The sequence below is a fragment of the Mercenaria mercenaria genome, unplaced genomic scaffold (genome assembly GCF_021730395.1).
Source record: "Mercenaria mercenaria strain notata unplaced genomic scaffold, MADL_Memer_1 contig_3613, whole genome shotgun sequence".
In the NCBI taxonomy this organism is placed as follows: domain Eukaryota; kingdom Metazoa; phylum Mollusca; class Bivalvia; order Venerida; family Veneridae; genus Mercenaria; species Mercenaria mercenaria.
The window spans coordinates 43,290-66,769 of record NW_026461769.1 but is presented as its reverse complement, the minus strand read 5'-3'; the positions used below and the strand labels follow the sequence as shown (position 1 = coordinate 66,769).

Sequence of the window (23,480 nt, the reverse complement as noted above, 5' to 3'; positions counted from 1 at the left end):
AGTGAAATGGTTGGACCGGACCACAAGTTCATAACATTACTAACTCGGTCCGCCCCAGATTTTTTTTTTTAATCCAAGAAATGTTTAAGACCACTTGAACGTTGTTTACTTTAAACTATATGTATTCCAGGAAATGCAAAACAGCCTCTTAAATATTTAATGTAGCTAATGGATACGTGTACGGAAGTTCGAGCTTTGACAAAAAATTTCTCTCCAACTCCAAAACAAAAACGCAGTAATGCAACATTCTCCGGTGTCGGATGGATCCAAAACTATCAATCCTGAACACCAAACAAAAGGGACTGTGAAATACATTTGTTTTAATACCGCTTGTGAGCATTTTACGTTGATGCGAATAAAAGATAAAATAAGATTATTTGTAACAATATCACTGATAAGAGGGGAATCGAATATTGAAACAATTATCCATTACAAAACAGTTGTACTACTTTTGAATCGTACTGACTGTAAAGAAAACCCTGATTTAACAAAGAAAAGAAAAGCATAATCAACTTTTCTAATAACGTTATCATTTTCTATTTATAACTATGTATTAAAGAACTGTATTCGTTTGTGTTCAATGACGGTAACTATACACGATTTGCATGGAAAATAAGAGATACACAAGAATTTAGTTTGAAATTGACAGTGACATATCATAGTCTAGGCCAAGACAATGTGTTTAATGTCTTAACATTTTATTGAATTAATATAGAAATATGTATACAGATCTACGTCCATGTATTTAGTTACATTTCAGTCACTCTTTGTTTCTGCAGTATAAAGCAATTAGTCATATATACCTTTAAAAACTATGCTGAAAAGATATTGTATAAACAAGTTTGCAGATAACTTTGCGCAAACCAATTTATCCAGGAACAGCCTAAACTGTACACCTGACAACTTTTGTATAGCTGTATATTACCTGTATTACAAAAAAAAAAAAAAATCAAAGGTCGTTCGGTATAAGACCTGCAACCCTAACAATTTCGACCTCTTTATTTATGTTAGATTTTATCCAATCTGAATTTAAACAGTGGATCTTAAATTCTTATTCTCTGGATGCACGTGGACTGTTGTACATTAATGAAATCATTCAGGAGAAAATTTGTAAGTACTTCTAAATCTTAAATTTTGACGAGTGAATTTGCTGATTTTAAGATCTCGATAGAACTTTGTTGTGTAACCTGGTCAGACTTTTAAAAGAAATGTTTGCCGTGAAAAAATACCTATTTGTGCAGGTGCCTGCGTTTGCATGCCGGCAGATACTCCCGGTCCTGTGCGATTTATCGCAGGATGACGGCCGTTGATTGTAAGCGCATGTATGAGAAAAACTTACTTGAACATCAATTGACATAGAGCTACTAATATAAATAATAAAATAAATAATAAAACTAATTTATCTACTATCAAAGACGCTAGTTTTTCCTTACAATCTTTGTGCCAGTTTCGATAAACTCGTCCAAACTTAACCCGCATACTGGGCCATTCACTATTTAGACAATTCAACGGCCCCTTTTAGCTTCTAGGCGAGATTAATGTAAGACCCTCTGCAAATTTGCTATTTAATTGCTAGAAATAACTGTGCAAAATGTCCTTGCCCTAAGCAATGTGACGTCACTAACTTGCTCTACGAGCACCTTGCGAATAGTTAGCGGAAATGCTATTTGTGAATCTCGTGTTTTGGAAGTACGAGAAAACAAATTTTTACAGTTGTTAACGAGAAACGCTAATGCTTTGGTTCGAATCTGCAAATTATGAGCATTAGGGCCGCCACACCCCATAAATAGATTCTCAACAGAAAAACGGTAATTATTAGACTGCAAAATTATTTGCGTGTTTGAAATCCATAACAACAGACCTACCAGCATTTGTTTGATGCCTGGGATTTACTGGCAAATCCGCCGTCTTTGTTTGCTTTCCCTGGTCATCCTCTAGACAAGCTGGCTCGCCTCTACGTTCCTGGCGCGCTCTGTATCGTCCACGTGGCATGTAGATCTAGCTATTCAATTTAACATCGATCTGAAACGCTAGCCAGTACACCTTAAATTCAACTGTGAATATTGCACGTGATCTGAAGTTAATATAACGCTTGAGTGGTTCCCAGACGCTAAGGCGTTCATCATTACTCTATTGTATTTAGACAGGTAACCAATAAATCACAAAACAAGATTACTTGACAACAACGATAGTTTCCACACCTAGCAACAAGATAGCCATTAATTTCTTGAGAAAATAAATGTAATTATTTTTAGGCAAAATAATTTTTATTAGTGTAAGATCAAAATATATTTCAGTAACAAGTACAGTAACTTCAATCTGATATTACACATTTGTACACAAGTTTGCAACAAGTGAAAATGTAAACCCTGGTATTCTTAAGTGAAAGATATTTGATATGGCATGGAAAAGAAAGAAATATTTGTTTTATTTTGATATATTTTCAGTGGTTTTAATCAGATTATATATATTTCATATTTTTCACCAAACATTTTATATTTTTTACTTTGAAATTCTCAGATATGTATCACTCTATTTTGGATGGTTGGCTGAAAAAAAAAACCAGTAATGAAAGAAAATTAACATGTGTTATGACAGTGAAAGAAACTTCCTTGATAGCTTCATGTAATTTATTTCAGTTGGTTTGCCGGTCAGTATTCTATGTAACCAATCAAATGGCAAATGACACAACAGAGAGCATGCTGCTACATAGCCTAGTGAATGTTCATATGGCCTACCAGAAACTTGCTCCCAGACTTACCTACTTTAGAGCCATGAACAGTGTATGGTCAGAATGTAGTGCCACTATCATAGACTTAAAAACAAAGAATCCCGATCATTTCATGTTCAAGGAGCAGGAATTTGTAAGTAGTAGATTTGTGTCTAATAAACTAATAGATACTGTTTTATTGGCTACTATTTAACAAAGAAAAAGTGAAATTTCAATTACTAGGTCTTTGTGTGAAACCTGTATTGGTAACATATGGCACTGTTTGACTTTATCAGTTGCATATTTAAAAAAAAAATGAAAGATAAAGTTTTTGTTGCTTTAGAAAACGTTTTGGAACCACCACACCAGTGATGAGCTAAATTAATGAGGGAAAAATGAAAAAGTATTCCAAAACCATCAATCGAGGATGTATAAATTTTTAATAGCTTTTGAGTGAAACTAGTATGTAAGGTTGATTTCAGACATTAAACTCATTGTCTAATTACTACGATACTGACTTGAAGCAAAATTATTCAACGGTCTTATTTCGATTTTCAGACGTTTTCGGCCTTGTGTCTTCTTCTTGAGAACCTTTCGCCAAAAGGCACTGATCTAAACAACCTACGTGGCCGGTCCCACTGGTTGAATAGAGTTCATCGTTACAGACCTGTTGTAGAGAAAGTGATAAGCTTACATGGGGAAGATCCAACACTCTATGGAGCTCATAGCATTCAGTCTGTGCGTAGGGCAAAGTGAGTGTTTTACTTGTGTATGGAAGAAGTTATTACTGTAAAGTGATCTAGAGCGTATCTGCATACGAAGGCAGGCGGGATCAGTCAACCCGTCGTTAACTTCAACAAATAAACACTGTCTTGTAATATTAAGTAAATGTGTATCATGCATTTTAGGGCAATGAAGGATATACAACTAAAATAACAAAGCAAAACAGGCTGAAGAAAATTAAATCTTTATTTGTTTATATTTTTCAGGGGATTGTGGAGTAGAGTTATGGTGGTGAAGTTGTTTCTGGAACATGTCTGTGCATCGGAGAAGGAAGACAAAATTACAATCAAACATTGTATGCCACTATGGGCAGTATGTATTTGTTCTGAAAAACCTGTATAACAAAAATTAAAGTAAATTACATGTAAATACTGTCAACTTCTTGATTGTCAACCTTTAAATATATGTCAACCTTTAAATATATTATTCTGCATGTAAAATTAATGAATATTTACATTAACATGGTTTCAATAAATATGTAATATATTTCCTATTGGTACATGGTTCATAACATAAAAAAGAGTTATTTATGAATCATGTCATGATGTGATATTTTATCAGATTATACAGCCTTTGGAGTTGATAAAAACTGATGAGCTCTCAATAGTTATATGGCATCATTAGAAACAATTTAAAGCAGAATGGACTATCGGAAAATGAATCTTCTGGTTTAAACTAACTTTTGTTATTAACATGTGTATAAAGATTGCTAGGTTAGATTAAAGATGGTACATACAGGTCACTATAGCGTAAGTATTTGCTAACAAATCATACCTACTTACAGTTGCTAGGTGAAGAGACAGATTTGAAAGATATGAAGTCACTGGCAGGTGTAGAAAAATTCCTCAAAAGTTGTAATAAACTAGCAATGAAGGAGTATATAGGGTAAGAGTATAATGAAAATTTTTGGCTACGAAACAAATTCAAGTGTTACTTACTGGCATTTGAAATGGAGTCCCTTGAATCCTTGAATGCATACTTACCACCTGGCATGCTAAAGGACAGTAAGGGTTCTTTTGGCAACTATGAATTAATTTCAGCACGTAAGCAAGTTTAAATGCACGCACACACATAATCTATAGTCTATTTTATTACTGGATGCAATTTGTTGTTTCTGTTTAACAAGAATTAAAGTGAATTTATAGTATTTTAATTTTGAAAGGTTCGTATAATTATGTTCATATTATTCCAATTATTTCAGGGATGAAGTAAAATGCAGTCAGTGTGAGTCTGTTCTGGAAGGGCCACCAATTGCATTGCCCTGTAAAGATGTTTTGTGTGACCAGTGCTATGATGGTATGAAAGCACTGGGGGAGAATTCATGTGCAAAATGCCACCAGGAATTTTCAGATGACTGGCAACCAGTGCGCCAAATTGCGAAAAAGTAAATTTTATGTTTTCCAGTGGAAAGTATTTTCCAGCTCCGAAATGGGGAATCTTAGATATTGCATATGCAAGAATTATATGTATGTCCATCCATCTGGCAGGAATACTTATAAAGCTAGCCAGAAATTTAATATATTCTTTGGACTATTGCCTTACTAAAATTTCCGGTTTGATCAATCATAGATCAATAGAGGGAATCTAAGGGTTAAAATAGAGGAAATCTAAGGGTTAACAGTTCTATTGATCTTTTTGTTATGACATTAGTTGGTTCATATGTCCATTTGTACGAGATAACTTTCAAATTTTGATCAAATATTGTAGAATTAGGGGGCAAGGGGATTCATACCAGCTTACTTGTATGAACATATCAGCCCCAATCTAAACTGTTAGTTGTAACAAATCAAAGAGTATAGCATTTTATGAGGAAAAATCGAGTGGTGGGATTCGAACCTGGATGGCTGGGGTGTTTGTCCAGTGCTTTAACCACTGAGCCAAGAGTCGACTATAACATTATCCGCACTGTCAGAAATTAGCTTTAAATGTGCAGGGTATATGTAAGCGACCGTAACAACTGACTGTAATAATGAACAAAATTAGGCCTGATTGCGCCAATGAACGTCAGGAGTTCGGTTGATTTTGGTAAAAGTAAAGTAAGGTATATGATAGGTGATTTTTAAGGTACAGTACTTAACTGTCTTAAAGATTTCTCCAGTTTTGTTTACTGAAATATAGGTAATTTTAGTTCGTGTTCAGAATGTAGGAACATTGGTTAGGTTAATTGTTCTCTGTTACATAAATACTGGTGGAAAGTGATGTTTAACCTAAAATGAGTAAACATGCTTTCCCAGCATTTCATATGACTGTGTTTCGCAAAGGATGTTATACAAATGACTATTTTCAGAAATGCCATAGATAAACTACAAGACTATCAGAGAAGGTGCAACACATTCTTTATGGACATAGTCTCCCAGTTATGTTTTGCTGACAACAATGCACCATCGAAAGAGGTTGTGGAAAAATTACTTAGTTATATATTCTTCACCACAAGGAGTGAACGTCAGCGTACGAGGGATCTGTCAATATTTAACACAGGAATAGATCCCAACCCTGTGTTCAGATCTTTCCTTCTACAGCTTCTTATACGAACAAGGTAATTTAGTATTATTGATAACAATAAAACTTAAGTTACACATTAAATTGAAATTGAGACTTAGGGATTAAACTAGTGCCTACTATTCAAAATGTATAAAAGCTAATGTGTTAAAGCAAAAACAAAAAAAAAAGGATAAATGTTGGCCGAGTGGTTAAGGTCGCTGTCTTCCAATGTACGCTTGTTGATTTATGTGAAAAAAAAAATCAAATTGCTGAGACTGACTTCGCCCCCTGAATCATAAGTCATAGTAGTTCTCATTGATTTTAGTACACTTTATGTTTTCAGTGAGGATAATGTTATAGAAAATCTGGAACGTTATTTAACTCAAGCAGGGGGCTTGATCAAAAGCAATTCACCTGATCAGGAGCAACAGTATGTTGAGCTGTGTTTGCTTGTCATCCAGTGTTTAGAGGTAAATACCATGTATTGTTGCAGCAGGAGTTTACTAGTATACATTTTTGTATATGTACTAAATAAGTTACGTATCTTAATGATTTAAACTATATTTTAATACAAAATTACACTCTACTAACACGACTACTTTGGTAAGTCTCACAGACTGGTGTGCATTTACATAAAAATAGTGTTAATTGTTAGTATTCAAATCATTCGTGACTATCAATAAAAGGAGCAATTGTCAGATATTTCAAGGCTTATAAGTTTATCTTTCATCCAGGACATGTTTACCCAAGAAGCAACTAGGACAGATGTGGATGAAACACAGTATGCATCTGAAGCCTTACATAGAGCTACTCAAAACATTGCAAGAGAAGGACTGTCTGTGGAGAAATTATATGGATTGGCTAGTGCTAGAATGGGCCTCGCTGTTACAGCCAGATATGTTGCTGATATAGTAATGAATGACGTTGATCCTAGACATGTTGATCGACGAGTGAGGAAACTTATAGAAGCAGCTCAAACACTATGTGAGGAGACAGATGTTAACTGGACAAGGTACTATACAGTGAACATTTGAAAAAGTTGCTATTTGACTTGTTGATGTATAAATTACCTTGAAAATATATCCATGCTGGAGCCTCCGTGGCTGAGTGGTTAAGGTTGCTGACTTCAAATCACTTGCACCACATGTTTGAGGATTTGACATCAGAGTCTGTAAGGGATAGTACATGTAATACTATGTCTTTATGCTTAAGTAAATATTTCAGTATGCTATTCAATTATTGCTCTTTCTTTAGGATATATCTGGTGAAACACATCTGTAGATGCTATGGTATAGATGTGTATCAAACTATATGCCATAACCCAGTACCATTTCTTAGATGGATCGGTATGAAAGATGCAAATAGGGATCAGGTAATGACTCTATATCTTTTACCTTACTGCTGCTATGAATTATACAAATAAATTTGATGAACATTTTTTTCCATCTCATTAGTAATGCTGTAGTTCTTAAATACATAGAATGTTGAAACATACAATCTTAAATAACTGAAGTCGTTATACAGTATGTACTAGATTGCCAGTGCGTATTTAAAAACACATTTTTATGTAACAAGTGTTTTGTTCATGATTGACATAAAGCATCCTAGTTAGTGTTAGTATTATAAGTAATAGAAGTATTTTGTTGCTAGGTTGTGGAAGTTTCAGATAGGTATATTGTGTGTGGTAACCATTACAAAAGGATCAGGGAAGCAATAACAAAAGTGATACTGGGCGAAAATGTTGAGCACCTACTTGACATAGTTCAGGTAAAGTTTGCTGATTTTAACATTTGCTGACAGCAGTTTTATTATTGAGGCTTAAACAGGTCACATCATGGCTAACAAGAGCTCAGTGAGTGGGGCAATATACGCCCGAAGGGTTCCATCAGAGGATGGGAGCAAAATTTAAAGAACTTGACTGTTGAAGCCCAAAGGACAGGAACAACAAAGGGAAGAAATTCCAAAAAAAATTCTAAGTCCACAAAAAAAATATTTTTAAGTCCACAAAAAAATCCTAACCAGGTACAGGTATGTCAAAATACACCTAAAAATTGGAGGTACCATCAATGTTGTACTACAGAAAAGTGGTCTCGGTTTTTCCCTACGGCCAGTGATAAAAAAAGTTTCAAAATAAGCTATTTATAGTAACATAAAAGGGAAGCAAAAAAAAATATTGTAAGTGAACAAAAAAGGGATCTGCCAAATAAAAACAAGAGCACTGCAATGCAGAGCAATATACACAAAGTAAAGTCATATATGATCTTTCATCCCTAAGTGTGCAGAGCTCTGCACGTCGTCGCGGTGTGGTGAACATTTGTGCCAAGTTTCTTTGAAATCCTTAAGCAGTTCAAGAGTAACAGAGCGGACGCGAAACAAACTGATATGACATTTGACACCTAAGTGTGACCTTGACCTTGAAGCGAGACTTTCAAAATATGCGCTTTGCACGTCGTCTCTGTGTGGTGAACATTTGTGTCAAGTTCCTTCAAGGGGTTCAAGAGTTACAGAGCGGACACGAAATTGCTAACGGACAGACGGACACCGGGGGTATAACATGATACGTCCCTTCAGGCGTATAATAAAAAGATGCTTTGGTCTTGCCGACCTGGCGGGGAAAGTATTCATTTGTCCGATCATGAGCCAGAGATAGATATTTCTGTCTGTCCCTAAGGAAAAATCTTGTCAAAAATAGCTGCATAATGCCAAGAAATACCCTGTCTTTTTGTCATCATGATCTATTTACAATGTAATAGACAAGAAAATGATCTTAACCCTTAGCCTGCTGGCGGCAAATGGTTCTGCCTTTGCGACCAGTGCAGACCAAGATCAGCCTGCACATCCGTGCAGTCTGATCATGGTCTGCACTGTTCGCTATTCAGTCAGTATCTTTTTGGTAAGCACCCCTTTTAACAGTTAATGGTACTGTCCAAATTGAAAGATGGACAAGTTCATTAAAGAAATATAGCAGGGTAAGGGTTAAATGCCTGCCTGTGGCTGACAGCTGTTTTCCCAAGCCTCCAGAAACAATAAAAAGGTCACTAACGCTCTGTTTTTTTATTCCCACACTGGCCCTCTGGTTGGAAAACCCTGTCTTACACAGTCAGGCATATAAGATAGATTTGTCATGCAGCTATAGTATATTTTCTCAAAGCTTAATTTTAGTATGCACTAAAGTTATCATTTCTGTAATAGGGGTTGCAAACAGCTGGATTACGAGTTGAACCCATGCTGCAACTTGCAGTACACAGAGAGATAACAAGTTCATATCTGTATCCACAGCAACAGAGAAAACTAAAAACGCAGGTATGTGCCCATATTGTCAGACATGTGGAAGGTAGTATGTGTTATTAAAATTCGTCATTTACTAGTAGTATTATGCAAAATAATAAAGCCAGGATTTTGTTATTGTTTTGTCTATTAAATGATGAAATTTTAAAAATGCAATGATGTTATGTTTGGTTTAATACAAGAATTTAGGGTTTAATACGTTTATAAATGGCAGATAAAAAATGTGTAAAGAAAAACAAAGAAAATAGATTTTAACCCAATAAAAACATAGAACATAACTATGTAAATGTTTTCATCTTTTAGGTCATGGATACATTGAATGAATTCGTTCAAGATTGTGAAGCAGTCAAAAATAAGGTAAGAAATTGTAGTGAAACTGTCAAAAATAAGGTAAGAAATTGTAGTGAAGCAATCAAAAATAAGGTACGAAATTATAGTGAAGCAGTCAAAAATAAGGTAAAAACGTGTAGTAAAGTTCTACATGTCTATTAGCGGGTGTAAATAAGAAATATGACAACAGTTTCAATATCTTTTGCCAGACTTTTGATGTTATATTCCATTGCAACTAGCAACCCTGCTTTTTTATGGATGCATGTAGTCTTTAATTCAAAACGGGATTGTATTCAACAAATTGAACCACAGTCAAATCTATTTCATGAACAAGTTTTACATAGTTATATGCATGTTTAATATAATACTGCGTTTATAAACTATTGGATAAAATATATTTTATGATTTACAGGGTTTCATGCAAAAGCTGATTATAAACCAGCTGGTTCCTAGACATCTTGTGACTACAGAAGGTGAAGATTTACGCTTACAGGGAATACAGTGCCTTATTGTTCACTTTCTGTCTGTCATGACGTATTTGAAAGGAGACAGAACTCTGCTTTATCCCTTACAGACTCTGATGTCAAATCCTCAAATATGTGGTGTATGTATTTTTTCCCCATTATATTAAGTCAGCATTTTACATTTGGTTGTTTCCATTCAACGGTTTTTTAGCTCACCTGAGCAATGCTCAGGTGAGTTTTTCTGATCGCTCGATGTCCGGCGTCTGTCGTCCGTCGTCTGTCGTCTGTCGTCTGTCGTCTGTCAACATTTAGCTTGTGTATGCGATAGAGGCTGTATTTTTCAATTAATCTTCATGAATTTTGGTCAGAATGATAATCTTGATGAAGTCTAGGCCGAGTTCGAAAATGGGTCATCTCGGGTCAAAAACTAGGTCACTAGGTCAAATCAAAGAAAAACCTTGTGTATGCGATAGAGGCTGTATTTTTCAATTAATCTTCATGAATATTGGTCAGAATGATAACCTTGATGAAATCTAGGCCGAGTTCGAAAATGGGTCATCTCGGGTCAAAAACTAGGTCACTAGGTCAAATCAAAGAAAAACCTTGTGTATGCGATGGAGGCTGTATTTTTCAATTGATCTTCATGAATATTGGTCAGAATGATTGCCTTGATGAAATCTAGGCCGAGTTCGAAAATGGGTCATCTCGGGTCAAAAACTAGGTCACTAGGTCAAATCAAAGAAAAACCTTGTGTATGCGATAGAGGCTGTATTTTTCAGTTATTCTTCATGAATTTTGGTCAGAATGATAACCTTGATGAAATCTAGGCCGATTTCGAAAATGGGTCATCTCGGGTCAAAAACTAGGTCACTAGGTCAAATCAAAGAAAAACCTTGTGTATGCGATAGAGGCGGTATTTTTCAATTGATCTTCATGAATTTTGGTCAGAATGATTACCTTGATGAAATCTAGGCCGAGTTCGAAAATTGGTCATCTGGGATCAAAAACTAGGTCACTAGGTCAAATCAAGGAAAAACCTTGTGTATGCGATAGAGGCTGTATTTTTCAATTGATCTTCATGAATTTTGGTCAGAATGATAACCTTGATGAAGTTTAGACCAAGTTCGAAAATGGGTCATCTGGGGTCAAAAACTAGGTCACTAGGTCAAATCAAAGAAAAACCTTGTGTATGCAATAGAGGCTGTATTTTTCAACTGATCTTCATGAAATTTAGCCAGAATGATTACCTTGATGAAATCTAGGCCGAGTTCGAAAATGGGTCATCTGGGATCAAAAACTAGGTCACTAGGTCAAATCGAAGAAAAACATTGTGTATGCAATAGAGGATGTATTTTTCAATTGATCTTCATGAAATTTGGTCAGAGTGATTGCCTTGATGAAATCTAGGTCGAGTTTGAATATGGGTTATCTGAGGTCAAAAACTAGGTCACTAGGTCAAATTAAAGAAAAATCTTGTGTATGCGATAGAGACTGTTTTTTTCAATTGATTTTTATGAAATTTGGTCAGGATGATTGCCTTAATGAAATCTAGGTCGAATTTGAATATGGGTCATCTGAGGTCAAAAACTAGGTCACTTGGTCAAATCAAAGAAAAAACTTGTGTATGTGATAGAGGCTGTATTTTTCAATTGATCTTCATGAATTTTGGTCAGAATGATTGCCTTGATAAAATCTAGGTCGAGTTTGAACATGGGTCATCTAGGGTCAAAAACTAGGTCATATCTAAGAAAATGCTTGTTTTATCGCAAGAGACCAATTTTTTGGTCCAATCTTAATGAAAATTGGTCAGAATATTTGTTTCCATGAAATCACTAGGTCAAACATGTTTTACACTGTTATGGTGTGTTTCTTAGGTGAGCGACCTAGGGCCATCTTGGCCCTCTTGTGTATCATTTGAGATGATTTCTAGTTGGTGGATCTTCTGGTTTATTTTTCTTTCTCTCGCCTGTTGTTTCTTGTAATGTATGACTTTTAGTCAACATACGGAAACATCTTCTCTTTTGAACCCACATGTCAGAATTATACCAAACATAGTAGCATCCTTGCATGAACCTCTGTCTAGTAAATAGCTCCCCTTGGCCCCTTTTGAGTTGGTGCCTGTGCTAATAATGCAAAGCACCTGTAAACAAATTAGTAGTTAATGGGACTGTTCTTGCATTCTGCGATATGTAATTTTTGTTTAATTTGATTTATTTAAGATTCATCTTGTGAATATTTTCTATGATGTAATATTTGTAAACAATAGAGAAATGAAAAGATTGAGTATTCAAAATCTGATTTTTTACAATCATGATTTTATGCCATGGTGTTGACCTGGGAGGAATATAGTAATTGAAATACCTGTCACTTTCATTCTTACTTAACTACTCCTACAGTTTCCATCCAATTGAAGCGAAATTTGATGTACATCATCTGCAGGATGTAGACATGCATCATCAGGAGTTTCATATCATTTTTTGTGACTTACGCTCCTTTGTACTGAACAATGTTACAGCTATATCTGTACATCATTGGACCATCCATGGTCGAATAGTTAAGGTCACCAGCTTTGAATCGTCTGCTCCTTACTTATATGGGTTTGAAACCTCACTTGAGGCAAAGAATTCATTATGAGAGAAAGCCATGCAGCTGGTTTATAGAAGCTTGGAGAAATTCTATCCAGGTGGCCGCCCAGGCATTTAATCATTACCAAAGGGCACCACCAACAAAAGCTGAAGAAGTCGCCATATGACTTAAATTGTGTTAGTGTGTCTCTAAGCCCAACAAAAAGATAAAATAGTTGTTCCTTGTGTACTCAGCTCCTACATGAAAAGTTTACTAGTCTTTATTTTTCTTCCAAGGACCATTCAACTGAAATGTATTTTATTGTCTATGTACACTATGCTTTTAACTTTTTTCAGAACATGTTTTTACCAACAATGCCACAGGATGATTTAGAAGATATAAAAGAAGCTTTGTTAGCAGCACGTCAGAACAATGGAGGGGAAAATCCAGTCTTCTACCGTAAGTGAAATGGAGGCATTTGCTCGTCATAATAATCAAAATATTTATTAATTCAAGCAGTTGAATTTGTTTAGCCGAGATGTAAGTGTATCAGTGAACCTCCATTTTTGTATTCATTTGGAAAGTTTGGCATTGTGGTAATACCAAAGTGATTGCAGTAATACTAAAAAATGGCAATAAGTTTCTTATTTCTCAACAATGAAACATGTATGTTTCTTAGTTAGATCATTTGCTATCCAGTGGTCATGGTTTCCATTCAAAGTTTAATAGAAAATTTGATGGTGAGGGCAAATTGGTTTCTATGATAAAAATGAAATATCAATGCATAAACATGTTGGAATTTTAAGGATTAAATAAATTTTGAAGGCGCTTTATCTTTAATAAATTTATACGTTAAAGACGGAGTTAACACATGGATGAAAGCCAGATATCTTTAAAAATATTTATCCCATAAAATGAATGAACTTACTTATTTTTTATGTAATCCATTCAACTTATCAATTTTCATTTTTTTTAGCAGTTATAGTATTCAAAGTACTTTGAACTGAATATTACAAATTTTTTAGCAGTTATGGTATTTAAAGTTTTTTTAACCGAATAAGACAATTAGTAGTTAAACTATTCAAAGTATTCTCAGTTTTAATTTCTCACCTTCTTCACCTGTGCCATGCAGCTAGCTTATGAGAGATCAGTGGTTCTACCCAGGTGCACACCATGCCGGGGGCAATACCCAGAGAAACATCCGGAGTCCTCTATCATAAAAAATCTGGGAAAAGTTGCCATTTGATTTAAATTTAGTCTGTGTGACTTTGCATACCCAATAAAAACTGAAAACAATCAAAATTTAATTTGATAATGCTTTCTTTTTATGTAATTAATCAACTTTCTATTCTACAATTTTTGGTACCAGAAAATTTATTACAGGCATTGAAATCTTTAAATTGATATTATATTTACTTATACAGGTTGTCCAAATGGTCATCCATATGTGATTGGAAATGTAAGTATAAATAGATCTGCAAAATAAATGTTCTTAGGTTTTAAACGTTTTGCATCTAGATGACAAGATGCCTAACACTCCAGAGTAGATGTTTAATCTAAAATCTTATTTTCAAAGGTTAACGAAAACAGGGGGACTATAGATTTGCTATCTATCTCCAAGATTGTGCAATAACAGGCATATAAGGTTTTTTGACGAAATTTGAGATGGTTTGAAATACCATGAGGTGATTCCCTGTTATAGCAACAAAAAGTAACTGAGCCTGATACATAACTACATGTAGACATTGTGTGGAACATACAACCCAGGTCACTAGGTCTAAGGTCAAGGTAACACTTGGAGGTCAAACGTCAAACATCTCAACTTCTTGTCCGTTCGGTACAGTCTAAAGCGCTTGGGAGATCATCAGTTCTTGACCTTGTCAGGACAACTTGCAGGGCTGACAACACAGTGTCTTTAGATCTGAGGTCAGTGTCACACTAAGAGGTCATAGGTCAAGTATCTTTACTTTTTGTTTGCTTGATATTGTTTAAACCGTATTGAAGGTATTTTGTAATTTTGTAATTGTCAGTTAATTGATATATGCAATTTTATCTATGCTTTTTGCAACCTAGTGTGGTCGGCCAGCTACAGTTGGCAATTGCAGAGACTGTGGTGCAGCTATAGGGGGAGAGGGATATCAACTTCGCCCAGGAAATATTCTGGACCAAGGGTCAGTCATAATCACTCAGCAGCAACCATCGAAACAAATAACCTGTCAGACGAATTGCTCGTAACTCAGTCATGCTGCATGTTTTATTTGCTTTTTTCCGTATTTCTGTACATCCATAAACATTTTTGTCCTGCATCTCTACCTAGACTCACCAAGACCAGTGTTCTGGCACAAGACGTAGTCAAAGGTATGCATAAAGGACCGACTTCACTTCCCAAAAGAAAGGACGTTTTTTTACTCTGTCAGTATTTTTGGAATGCCCACCCTTAGGTTATAAGAGAGTTTACTTAGTTTTGCTATGTCAACAACTATCATGTCTGTACAATGAAATAAATGGAGACACCAGTAGACATATATCTACATCTTTACACTCTACCTTTTATACACTTAGGTGAATAAGCATTCGTCAATGCAGTAGCAGACTGTGGTATGTTATATTCGTCTGTAAGGTAACAGTTTCAGACTGCATGCATGTATGTCATTTATAATTGCTTATACACCTTACTAAATGAATGATTCAGAGTCTATTTAATATAACTAGGCATCAGTGTATGAAAAATGCACTGAACTGTCAATTTGAAAACAATTTTGGTTTTGATACTGGAAGTTTCATTTTAGAGATTTCATTGTGAAATGAAATAGAAAATAGACTCTGTTTCATTGATTGATATGTTATCTTGTTAACTAATAATATATTTTATGTAACCTCATTTTATATATGTAGTGCGGTAGACCTTATGTAGTATCCAGATGTAAATGCGGGGCTGAAATAGGTGGACAAGGGCACAAGTTACTTGCATCAAATACCCAAGACACTGGGTTGGTTGTTTCATTATTCACATCTCGATTGTTACTCTATGCAAAGTCTTTCTTTCTGAAACTGTTTTGCTGATCAGGGAATATGTTTTTGTCAATGTTATTCTTTATGTTAATTGACGTATACTAAGGCAATAGAGTTTTCAATTAAATATATACATAATTATTTCTGTTTAATCTTAACATTGCTATTCTGAATTTTAAGGACAGTGACTTCGAATCATTTTTGCTACTTGCCGTTTGTGTTCGATGTATTCTTTCTTATGAGGAAGCCATTCAGCTTGCTTCTTAGGCTCGTATGTGTCTGCAATAATGTCCGTGAATGCATCTGGGGTCTCTTCCATCATGAAAAGCTGAAACATCGCCATATGACCTATGATTATGTCAGTGTGGCATTAAGACCAACAAAAACAAAAAGGCATATCAATCAGAGCCACTTGTGACCATAACTTGCTTGACAATGATTACATTGCTTTGAGTTATATGGGAATAAATGTGAAATGTATCCGAAATTTTCACAATGAAAATAGATCAGTTTTCATAAATCAATTTTCACTGCTTAAAATTTTAGATGGGCATAATTGCTTTTAAACATGAAATACAAAAAAAAATGTTTAACTGGAAGATCGAAGTATCTCTTACTTGTGAGCAATAGATCTTACATTTCTACTCTACTGTCCCAGACATTAAAAGATTAGAATGTCATTGTTGATTTGTGAGATGTGCAAATGTTGAACCAGATGCAGTGCATATTGCAGTTTGAACATGTACATGTATATGAGGCAGCATTAATTTTGATAAGCTAACTTTCTGGGTTGACGCATGTGTTGTAGACCATACATGTTCGTCTGTTGTCAGGTGCTTTGTCATAAGTAGCATGGTATCATGTTATGATAGTGGTATATACCTTACAAATAATACAACGTTTATTAATGTTAGAATAGGTTTACTTATATTTGTGTTTTGTTACATTAACATAATACCTAAACTGTGTTGGTGAGATGTAAAACCATACAAAGCGAAAAAATGTTAGACAACTGCAGTGTCCATTTGTGAAAGATGACAGTGGTTTGGGTCCGGTCACCGGACCCCTTGACCTGAAGTCAGGAGGTATTGTAATCGAAGGGCTATTACAAAGGACATAAATGTCAATGTGCGTCTTTGCTAATACAGTACTGTATAACCAGTGTATATGTTAAAAGCTGCGAAAAAACTATGGGTAGTTTTCATAAAGTTGCCATTATTACTCAGTATGTATTTACTATACCCCCACCAAACATGTTTGAGGGGGGTATATAGGAGGCAGTTTTGTCGCGTCCCGTCGCGTCGCGTCCCATCGCGTCGCGTCCCGAAATCTATTATCTCAGTTATTACCAAATGGATTTGATTCAAACTTAAAATACATGTTCCACCTTATCACCCACATCATGTGACACAAGGTGCATAACTCTGACACCAAGTTTTCATGAATTATGTCCCCTTTTACTTAGAATTTAAGGTTAATTTTGTTGTATTTTCACTATATCTCAGTTATTACTAAATGGATTTGATTCAAACTTAAAATAGTTGTTCCACCTCATCACCCAGATGATGTGACATAAGGTGCTTAACTCTGACATAAAATTTTTATGAATTATGTCCCCTTTTACTTTAAATTTAAGGTTGATTTTGATGTATTTTCACTATATCTCAATTATAACAAAATGGATTTAATTCAAACTTAAAATAGATGTTCCACCTCATCACCCACATCATGTGACACAAGGTGCTTAACTCTGACACCAATTATTCATGAATTATGCCCCTTTTTACTTAGAATTTAAGGTAAATTTTGATGTATTTTCACTATATCTCAGTTACTACTGAATGGATTTGATCCAGACTTAAAATAGATGTTCCACCTCATCACCCACATCATGTGACACAAGGTGCATAACTCTGACACCAAGTTTTCATGAATTATGTCCCCTTTTACTTAGAATTCAAGGTTAATTTTGTTGTATTTTCACTATATCTCAGTTATTACTAAATGGATTTGATTCAAACTTAAAATAGTTGTTCCACCTCATCACCCAGATGATGTGACATAAGGTGCTTAACTCTGACATAAATTTTTTATGAATTATGTCCCCTTTTACTTTAAATTTAAGGTTGATTTTGATGTATTTTCACTATATCTCAATTATAACAAAATGGATTTAATTCAAACTTTAAATAGATGTTCCACCTCATCACCCACATCATGTGACACAAGGTGCTTAACTCTGACACCAATAATTCATGAATTATGCCCCTTTTTACTTAGAATTTAAGGTAAATTTTGATGTATTTTCACTATATCTCAGTTACTACAGAATGGATTTGATCCAGACTTAAAATAGATGTTCCACCTCATCACCCACATCATGTGACACAAGGTGCATAACTCTGACACTAATTTTTCTTGAATTGTTTCCCCTTTTACCTAGAATTTAAGGTTAATTTTGATGTATTTTCACTATATCTCATTCTGATTGGCTTAGAGCCAAAGGGAAGTAACCTTTTTTTAACTTTTGTACTGAGTTTCTTCCCCTTAAATTCCAGGAATTAGTCTATTTTTAGAAATCCTATTTTTAGATTTTCAGTATTTTAGGTATTTTTCTAACTTTTTTATTATAAGTCCTATGTAGAAAGTAAAAACATTTTTCTGTGGTAACATGGGTCGGTAAGACCCTTTTTTATATTCACTTTTAGTGTATCTCTAATATTAGAGATTTAATATATTTACTTGTATTACTATACTAGTATTATACTAGTATTACTTATATGTGGAAGCCCAGGATGAAGTACTCCAAAGTATTTTTAAGATTCCTTATGGTTTCCATTCTTCTGTGACAAGACCGTATGGTGGGGGTATGAGTCACTCCTGTGACAGTTCTAGTTTTTTAACAGAAAGATGTTAAATGAAGTGCTGTTTTTATATATATTCTTTAGGCGAGACAACACATTGACTGGTCATATCCTTGGACGTGTACAGGTCAGAGGACAAGGTCCGAAACCAGAGAGAACATTGACTCCAGCTTATACTGCAACTATAAGACTTCTTCTACATATGTCAATGTTTATTGGTGTCGGCAGTAACCTACAGGTATATTTATGGCATATTCAAACGTGTTGGTTACTTTACCTTTCCTTAAAATATTCATGGAATATGTCTTTCCTAAAGCCAGGTACAATTGGCAAATACAATATTTGATGTGAGATACAGTTCAGTAGATTTGCTTGCTTCTTCTATGATATAAATTTATTTTAATTGTCCTCTGCCTTTTAGAAAAAAAAACATGGACATAAAATTGGCTGTGTCCGTCTGTTTGATCTGTAACTCTGCAAATCTTCAAGGGATTTGAAATTACCAGACACAAGTTTTGTATAATGAGATGATGAGTCGTGTGTAAGAACCAGATCCATAGCAAAGAGGTCAGTCAGGATCTACATGTGTCTGGTCCATAAATCTGCCCTTCTTCAAGCGTTTTCAAAATCATGAGGTGTATGTTCCTAATAATTGAGAGGACTTGTAGCATGCAATACTCAGATCCTGTTTTCAAAGATCAAGGTCACACATAGATTATTAGTTTTTTTGTGCGGTCAGTAACTGCTGTAATGGATATTCAGATAAATTGGCACAGCTACCGAAACAAAAATGATGTGTCACATGTGACACCAAGCCCAAAACTCAACAGTCATGTCGCACTTGCAGAGAGACAAATTATCTTGCCTGTAACTTTTTATGCGTAGGTATATATTGAAATAACATAAATATTCACCTTTACAAGACGATACCCAGACTGGTTTCTGTTGGGTCAAATGGAGATGTAATTGCTTCTCTTTTATATGAAGTACAGTACTTATTATCATGATTACAATACATTAGACTGATACGCACAGCAACTCTATGCCTGAACCAAAACTGATACTCAGTTCCACTAGTGTTTAGTTCAAGAATTTTCTTGCGTACAATATAAGTGTTGTTTCCCAGAGTCGTGTGTTTATTTGTTTAATAATCATTTAATATGATATAATATTTCATTTCATTCGTTTTACTAATACAGATATTTGAAAGCATTGGCAAATTTTAATTTTCCAGACATTTTTAGACTACATACTATTATAAATACATAGAAAAATAGTAATAGTTAAAATTATAATTATGCTTGATAGACATTTTAGTATGTTGCGCCCTTACTTTGAATGGGGCTTTGTATTGGCTTGAAATATGTTTTGCCACTCGTGAACAGACTCGTCTAAACTGAGGCTGCTATTGTTTTGATTGGTTGCGTTCTATGCTTTTAAAGGGTCTGCTTCTAGAGCCCCGTACTTTGATTCATTGCTGTGAAATATTTCTGGTCCTTTGGAACATGGAGTTCATTCAGTAACTGTGTAAAAGAATTCCGCTGAAGCCGGTGCTAGGAGGCGTGAGGCTCTCGTGAACACAGTCAAAGCAAGTCTGTTATGATTTTGCTTGCTTGCATTCTATGCTTCCAAAGGATCTTCTTATAAATGTTATCAAGTATCACAACAGTATTCTTCAAATGTGGTGTGGAGTCCGTAAAAGTCTCCCCATTCTTGGATTTAGTGTTGTTATATTTTCTGGTCATCTTTGTAATAGAATTCCGCTTAGCCTATGCTAGGGAGCGTTAGAGGTATTGCACTTTCCTTTCCAGTTCCTCTAATAAATAGAAGCAGTCATACCGGGTCCGCTACTTTTTATGCCCCCGAAGTGAGGCATATAGTTCTTGAACCGTCTGTCAGTTTGTCGGTCTGTCTGTCCGCAATTTTCGTGTCCGGTCCATATCTTTGTCATCGATGGATGGATTTTCAAATAACATGGCATGAATGTGTACCACAGTAAGACGACGTGTCGCGCGCAAGACCCAGGTCCGTAGCTCAAAGGTCAAGGTCACACTTAGACGTTAAAGGATAGTGCATTGATGGGCGAGTCCGGTCCATATCTTTGTCATCCATGGATGGATTTTCAAATACCTTTGCGTGAATGTGTACCACAGTAAGACGACGTGTTGCGCGCAAGGCCCAGGTCCGTAGCTCAAAGGTCAAGGTCACACTTAGACGTTAAAGGTCATTTTTCATGATAGTGCATTGATGGGCGTGTCCGGTCCATATCTTTGTCATTCATGCATGGATTTTAAAATAACTACGCATGAATGTGTGACACAGTAAGACGACATGTCGCGCGCAAGACCCAGCTCCGTAGGTCAAAGGTCCTAAACTCTAACATCGGCCATAACTATTCATTCAAAGTGCCATCGGGGGCATGTGTCATCCTATGGAGACAGCTCTTGTTTACTTTGTTGCATTCTGTGCTTCCAAAGGACCTTCTCAATGTTTCTTTTAGAATTGAAATTAAAAGTATGAAGGAATTTTACTCTATGGAGAAATTAAAACACACAGAGCTATTGTCACATTATTACAGGGTGTTCATGCACTGATAAAACCTGACATTGATAATAACGGAGTAGAGGAATTTCTTTGGGCACATATACAACAAGATGTTGACGACATCCACAGGACCCTTGGTAGAAGTGTTGACGATGTTCTTCTTCTGATGCATACAACTGTGGACTACATCATGAGAGCACACAATGAAGGTACAAAAATGTTTTTCTAGCCTTATTTTTGGTTACTTTTGCCGCTGTGTTAAAGCTTGACTTAAAATAAGGAAGTAGGTAATTGTTATAAATTTTAGACGTCACTTAACAATATTTGCAATTAACATTCCAAGGGCGATATAACTTATAAAGTTTAAGATACAACAGGATGGCATTTTAAACCAGAAGGCAAATTGACTTTCAAATAATAAACTGCCAGTGAGAAGTATAGCCGATTTAAAAGCAAGCAGTAACGAGGAAAGGAAGTGTTTTAAAAAATGCATGTTGATTGTCAGTTTGAGCTGTAAATTATAACATCATACTGTTTTGCATGTATTTCTTTTACATGATGTAACATTTCTGCAAAGATAACTATGTTTTGAGACAATATACTAGTATATTCATTAGGAAGAGAAATCCTGATGGGATAAAATGATTGCCGTATTATCGTATGCTGTCGAAAGAATATGGCCAACACAACAAAACATCATTTTTACAGTTTTACATTACACTTCTTACAGGCGACAATGTAGGTGGCGAAGCTAGTCAGCTGTCATCAAAAAGAGGAAGAAATCAGTGGGAAGCTGGATTTTCTGCCAAGTTTCTGCAGGCGTCATTGAAGGTGGAGTTAACACTGCAGTTATATACTGGCTTTCAATAAAATCAATTTAGTCATTGTCATTAATCAAAAACTCCTTTGAAAAATGCCACAGTAGATTTTTCATATAATTCCTGTCCTATTTCAAATATATGAACGATATCCTATTTTAAATATATCAACGATTTGCAAACACTCAAATATTGATAGATGTTCAAAGTAAACTAAATGTTTAAAATGAATTAATTCTATAATAGTGGTACAATACAAAGTTATTTATCAACTCTTTAAAACAATGTAATATGTGTGTAAATGTTGATATAACATTGAGGCCAGTCAAAATGTTTGATTCTGATGACCTTATTTAATTTTAATTGTCTAAAGTATTGAGTCATCAACGGTTTTCGAATATATGTTCTTTACAAATAATCTATATGTTTGATTTAAAACCCGTGTTCCTCATGAAATTTGCACCAGAATGTAGTATTTAATACTGTAAAAGCCTTTTGTAGTTGTTTAAGTTGGTCATAATTGTTTAATACAGACTTCACAGACACACGGTACTAGTACAGTCTTTGAGAGGCAGGGCTATTATTTCATATTCCGCACTAAAATTACTTCTCGGAGCCAGTAGATGGAATACCGGTCCCAATCAGTTGAATGTTTAGTGCTCACTCGGGGCGTTGAATTCTTCATGTGAGGAAGCCATCCAGCTGGCTTACGGAAGGTCGGTGGTTCTACCCAGGTACCCGCTCGTGATGAAATAATGCACGGAGGGGCACCTGGGGTCTTCCTCCACCATTAAAGCTGGAATGTCGCCATATGACCTATCATGACTGTGTCGGTGCGACGTTAAATCCATCAACAACAAAAAATGTTTAGTTTGTCACAGTATGTGGAACTGTGTCCAGGAAGTAATACTGAAAAAATAAAATCAGTTTATATCAATCCGCGCTGCTTCTAACGTATAAAACGCTACAATTTTAAATAAAGTCACGAACGTTGGGGGATTGTTAAATCTACAATTTTCACTCCAGTGGTGTTTCAACAGTTTAGACATTATAATGTATATAGATGCCTCTTCGACATATATATAATTATATACAACTTTGCTCATTCTACAAAAGGCCCTAAAGTTAAGATATCAAATCCAAGTTTGATTAAATGAGTTGGAAGTCATACCAAAATTCAGTGTGGTTAAACATATGATACTTTTATATTTTTGCAGAAATTAACAACTTTTAACTATTACTTTTTTTCTGCGTAAAGTAATCTCTGTGATGTGTAATTTATTTTTAATTATTACAAGGGCATATAAAGAAGTTAAAACAGCTGTATATGTTGTTAGTAATATCAATTTTTATTCCAGAATATTGACAATGTCTTGAAAACGAACAATCAGCTACTTGTTCAAGATCAGAGACTTGGTATGTTAATGTTAACAGTTGTAATAATGTTTGTTTGTTTGCCTGGGGGTTTGTACTGTTTTTAAGTCTTTCATTTATGAGAGGTCGTATAGGTAACCTAGCCTGTGATTCTTTACCAGTACTTACCTGTTCTCTGTTAGTAATTGCCGTCAACCCCCATGAATCAGAGGTAAAGTAGAATGATTATAGACGTAATATTATATCT

At 35.1% G+C, this 23,480-nt stretch overlaps 1 protein-coding gene across 1 annotated transcript in view; it reads left to right on the top strand.

Moving 5' to 3' along the window:
* LOC128553233 (E3 ubiquitin-protein ligase rnf213-alpha-like) overlaps positions 1–23,480 on the top strand; it is a gene marked incomplete at its 5' end in the record, with an annotated part of 41,703 nt that overhangs the window by 5,552 nt on the left and 12,671 nt on the right. Inside the window, 20 exons of the mRNA XM_053534358.1 lie at positions 2,640–2,864; positions 3,269–3,462; positions 3,700–3,805; positions 4,278–4,378; positions 4,695–4,877; positions 5,781–6,029; positions 6,318–6,444; positions 6,709–6,986; positions 7,229–7,346; positions 7,625–7,741; positions 9,167–9,277; positions 9,566–9,619; positions 10,005–10,196; positions 12,978–13,080; positions 14,046–14,080; positions 14,695–14,792; positions 18,582–18,735; positions 21,076–21,250; positions 21,772–21,872; positions 23,218–23,275. Of these exons, the coding sequence (XP_053390333.1) occupies positions 2,640–2,864; positions 3,269–3,462; positions 3,700–3,805; positions 4,278–4,378; positions 4,695–4,877; positions 5,781–6,029; positions 6,318–6,444; positions 6,709–6,986; positions 7,229–7,346; positions 7,625–7,741; positions 9,167–9,277; positions 9,566–9,619; positions 10,005–10,196; positions 12,978–13,080; positions 14,046–14,080; positions 14,695–14,792; positions 18,582–18,735; positions 21,076–21,250; positions 21,772–21,872; positions 23,218–23,275 (2,779 nt within the window). The remainder of the gene's footprint in view (positions 1–2,639; positions 2,865–3,268; positions 3,463–3,699; positions 3,806–4,277; positions 4,379–4,694; positions 4,878–5,780; positions 6,030–6,317; positions 6,445–6,708; positions 6,987–7,228; positions 7,347–7,624; positions 7,742–9,166; positions 9,278–9,565; positions 9,620–10,004; positions 10,197–12,977; positions 13,081–14,045; positions 14,081–14,694; positions 14,793–18,581; positions 18,736–21,075; positions 21,251–21,771; positions 21,873–23,217; positions 23,276–23,480) is intronic.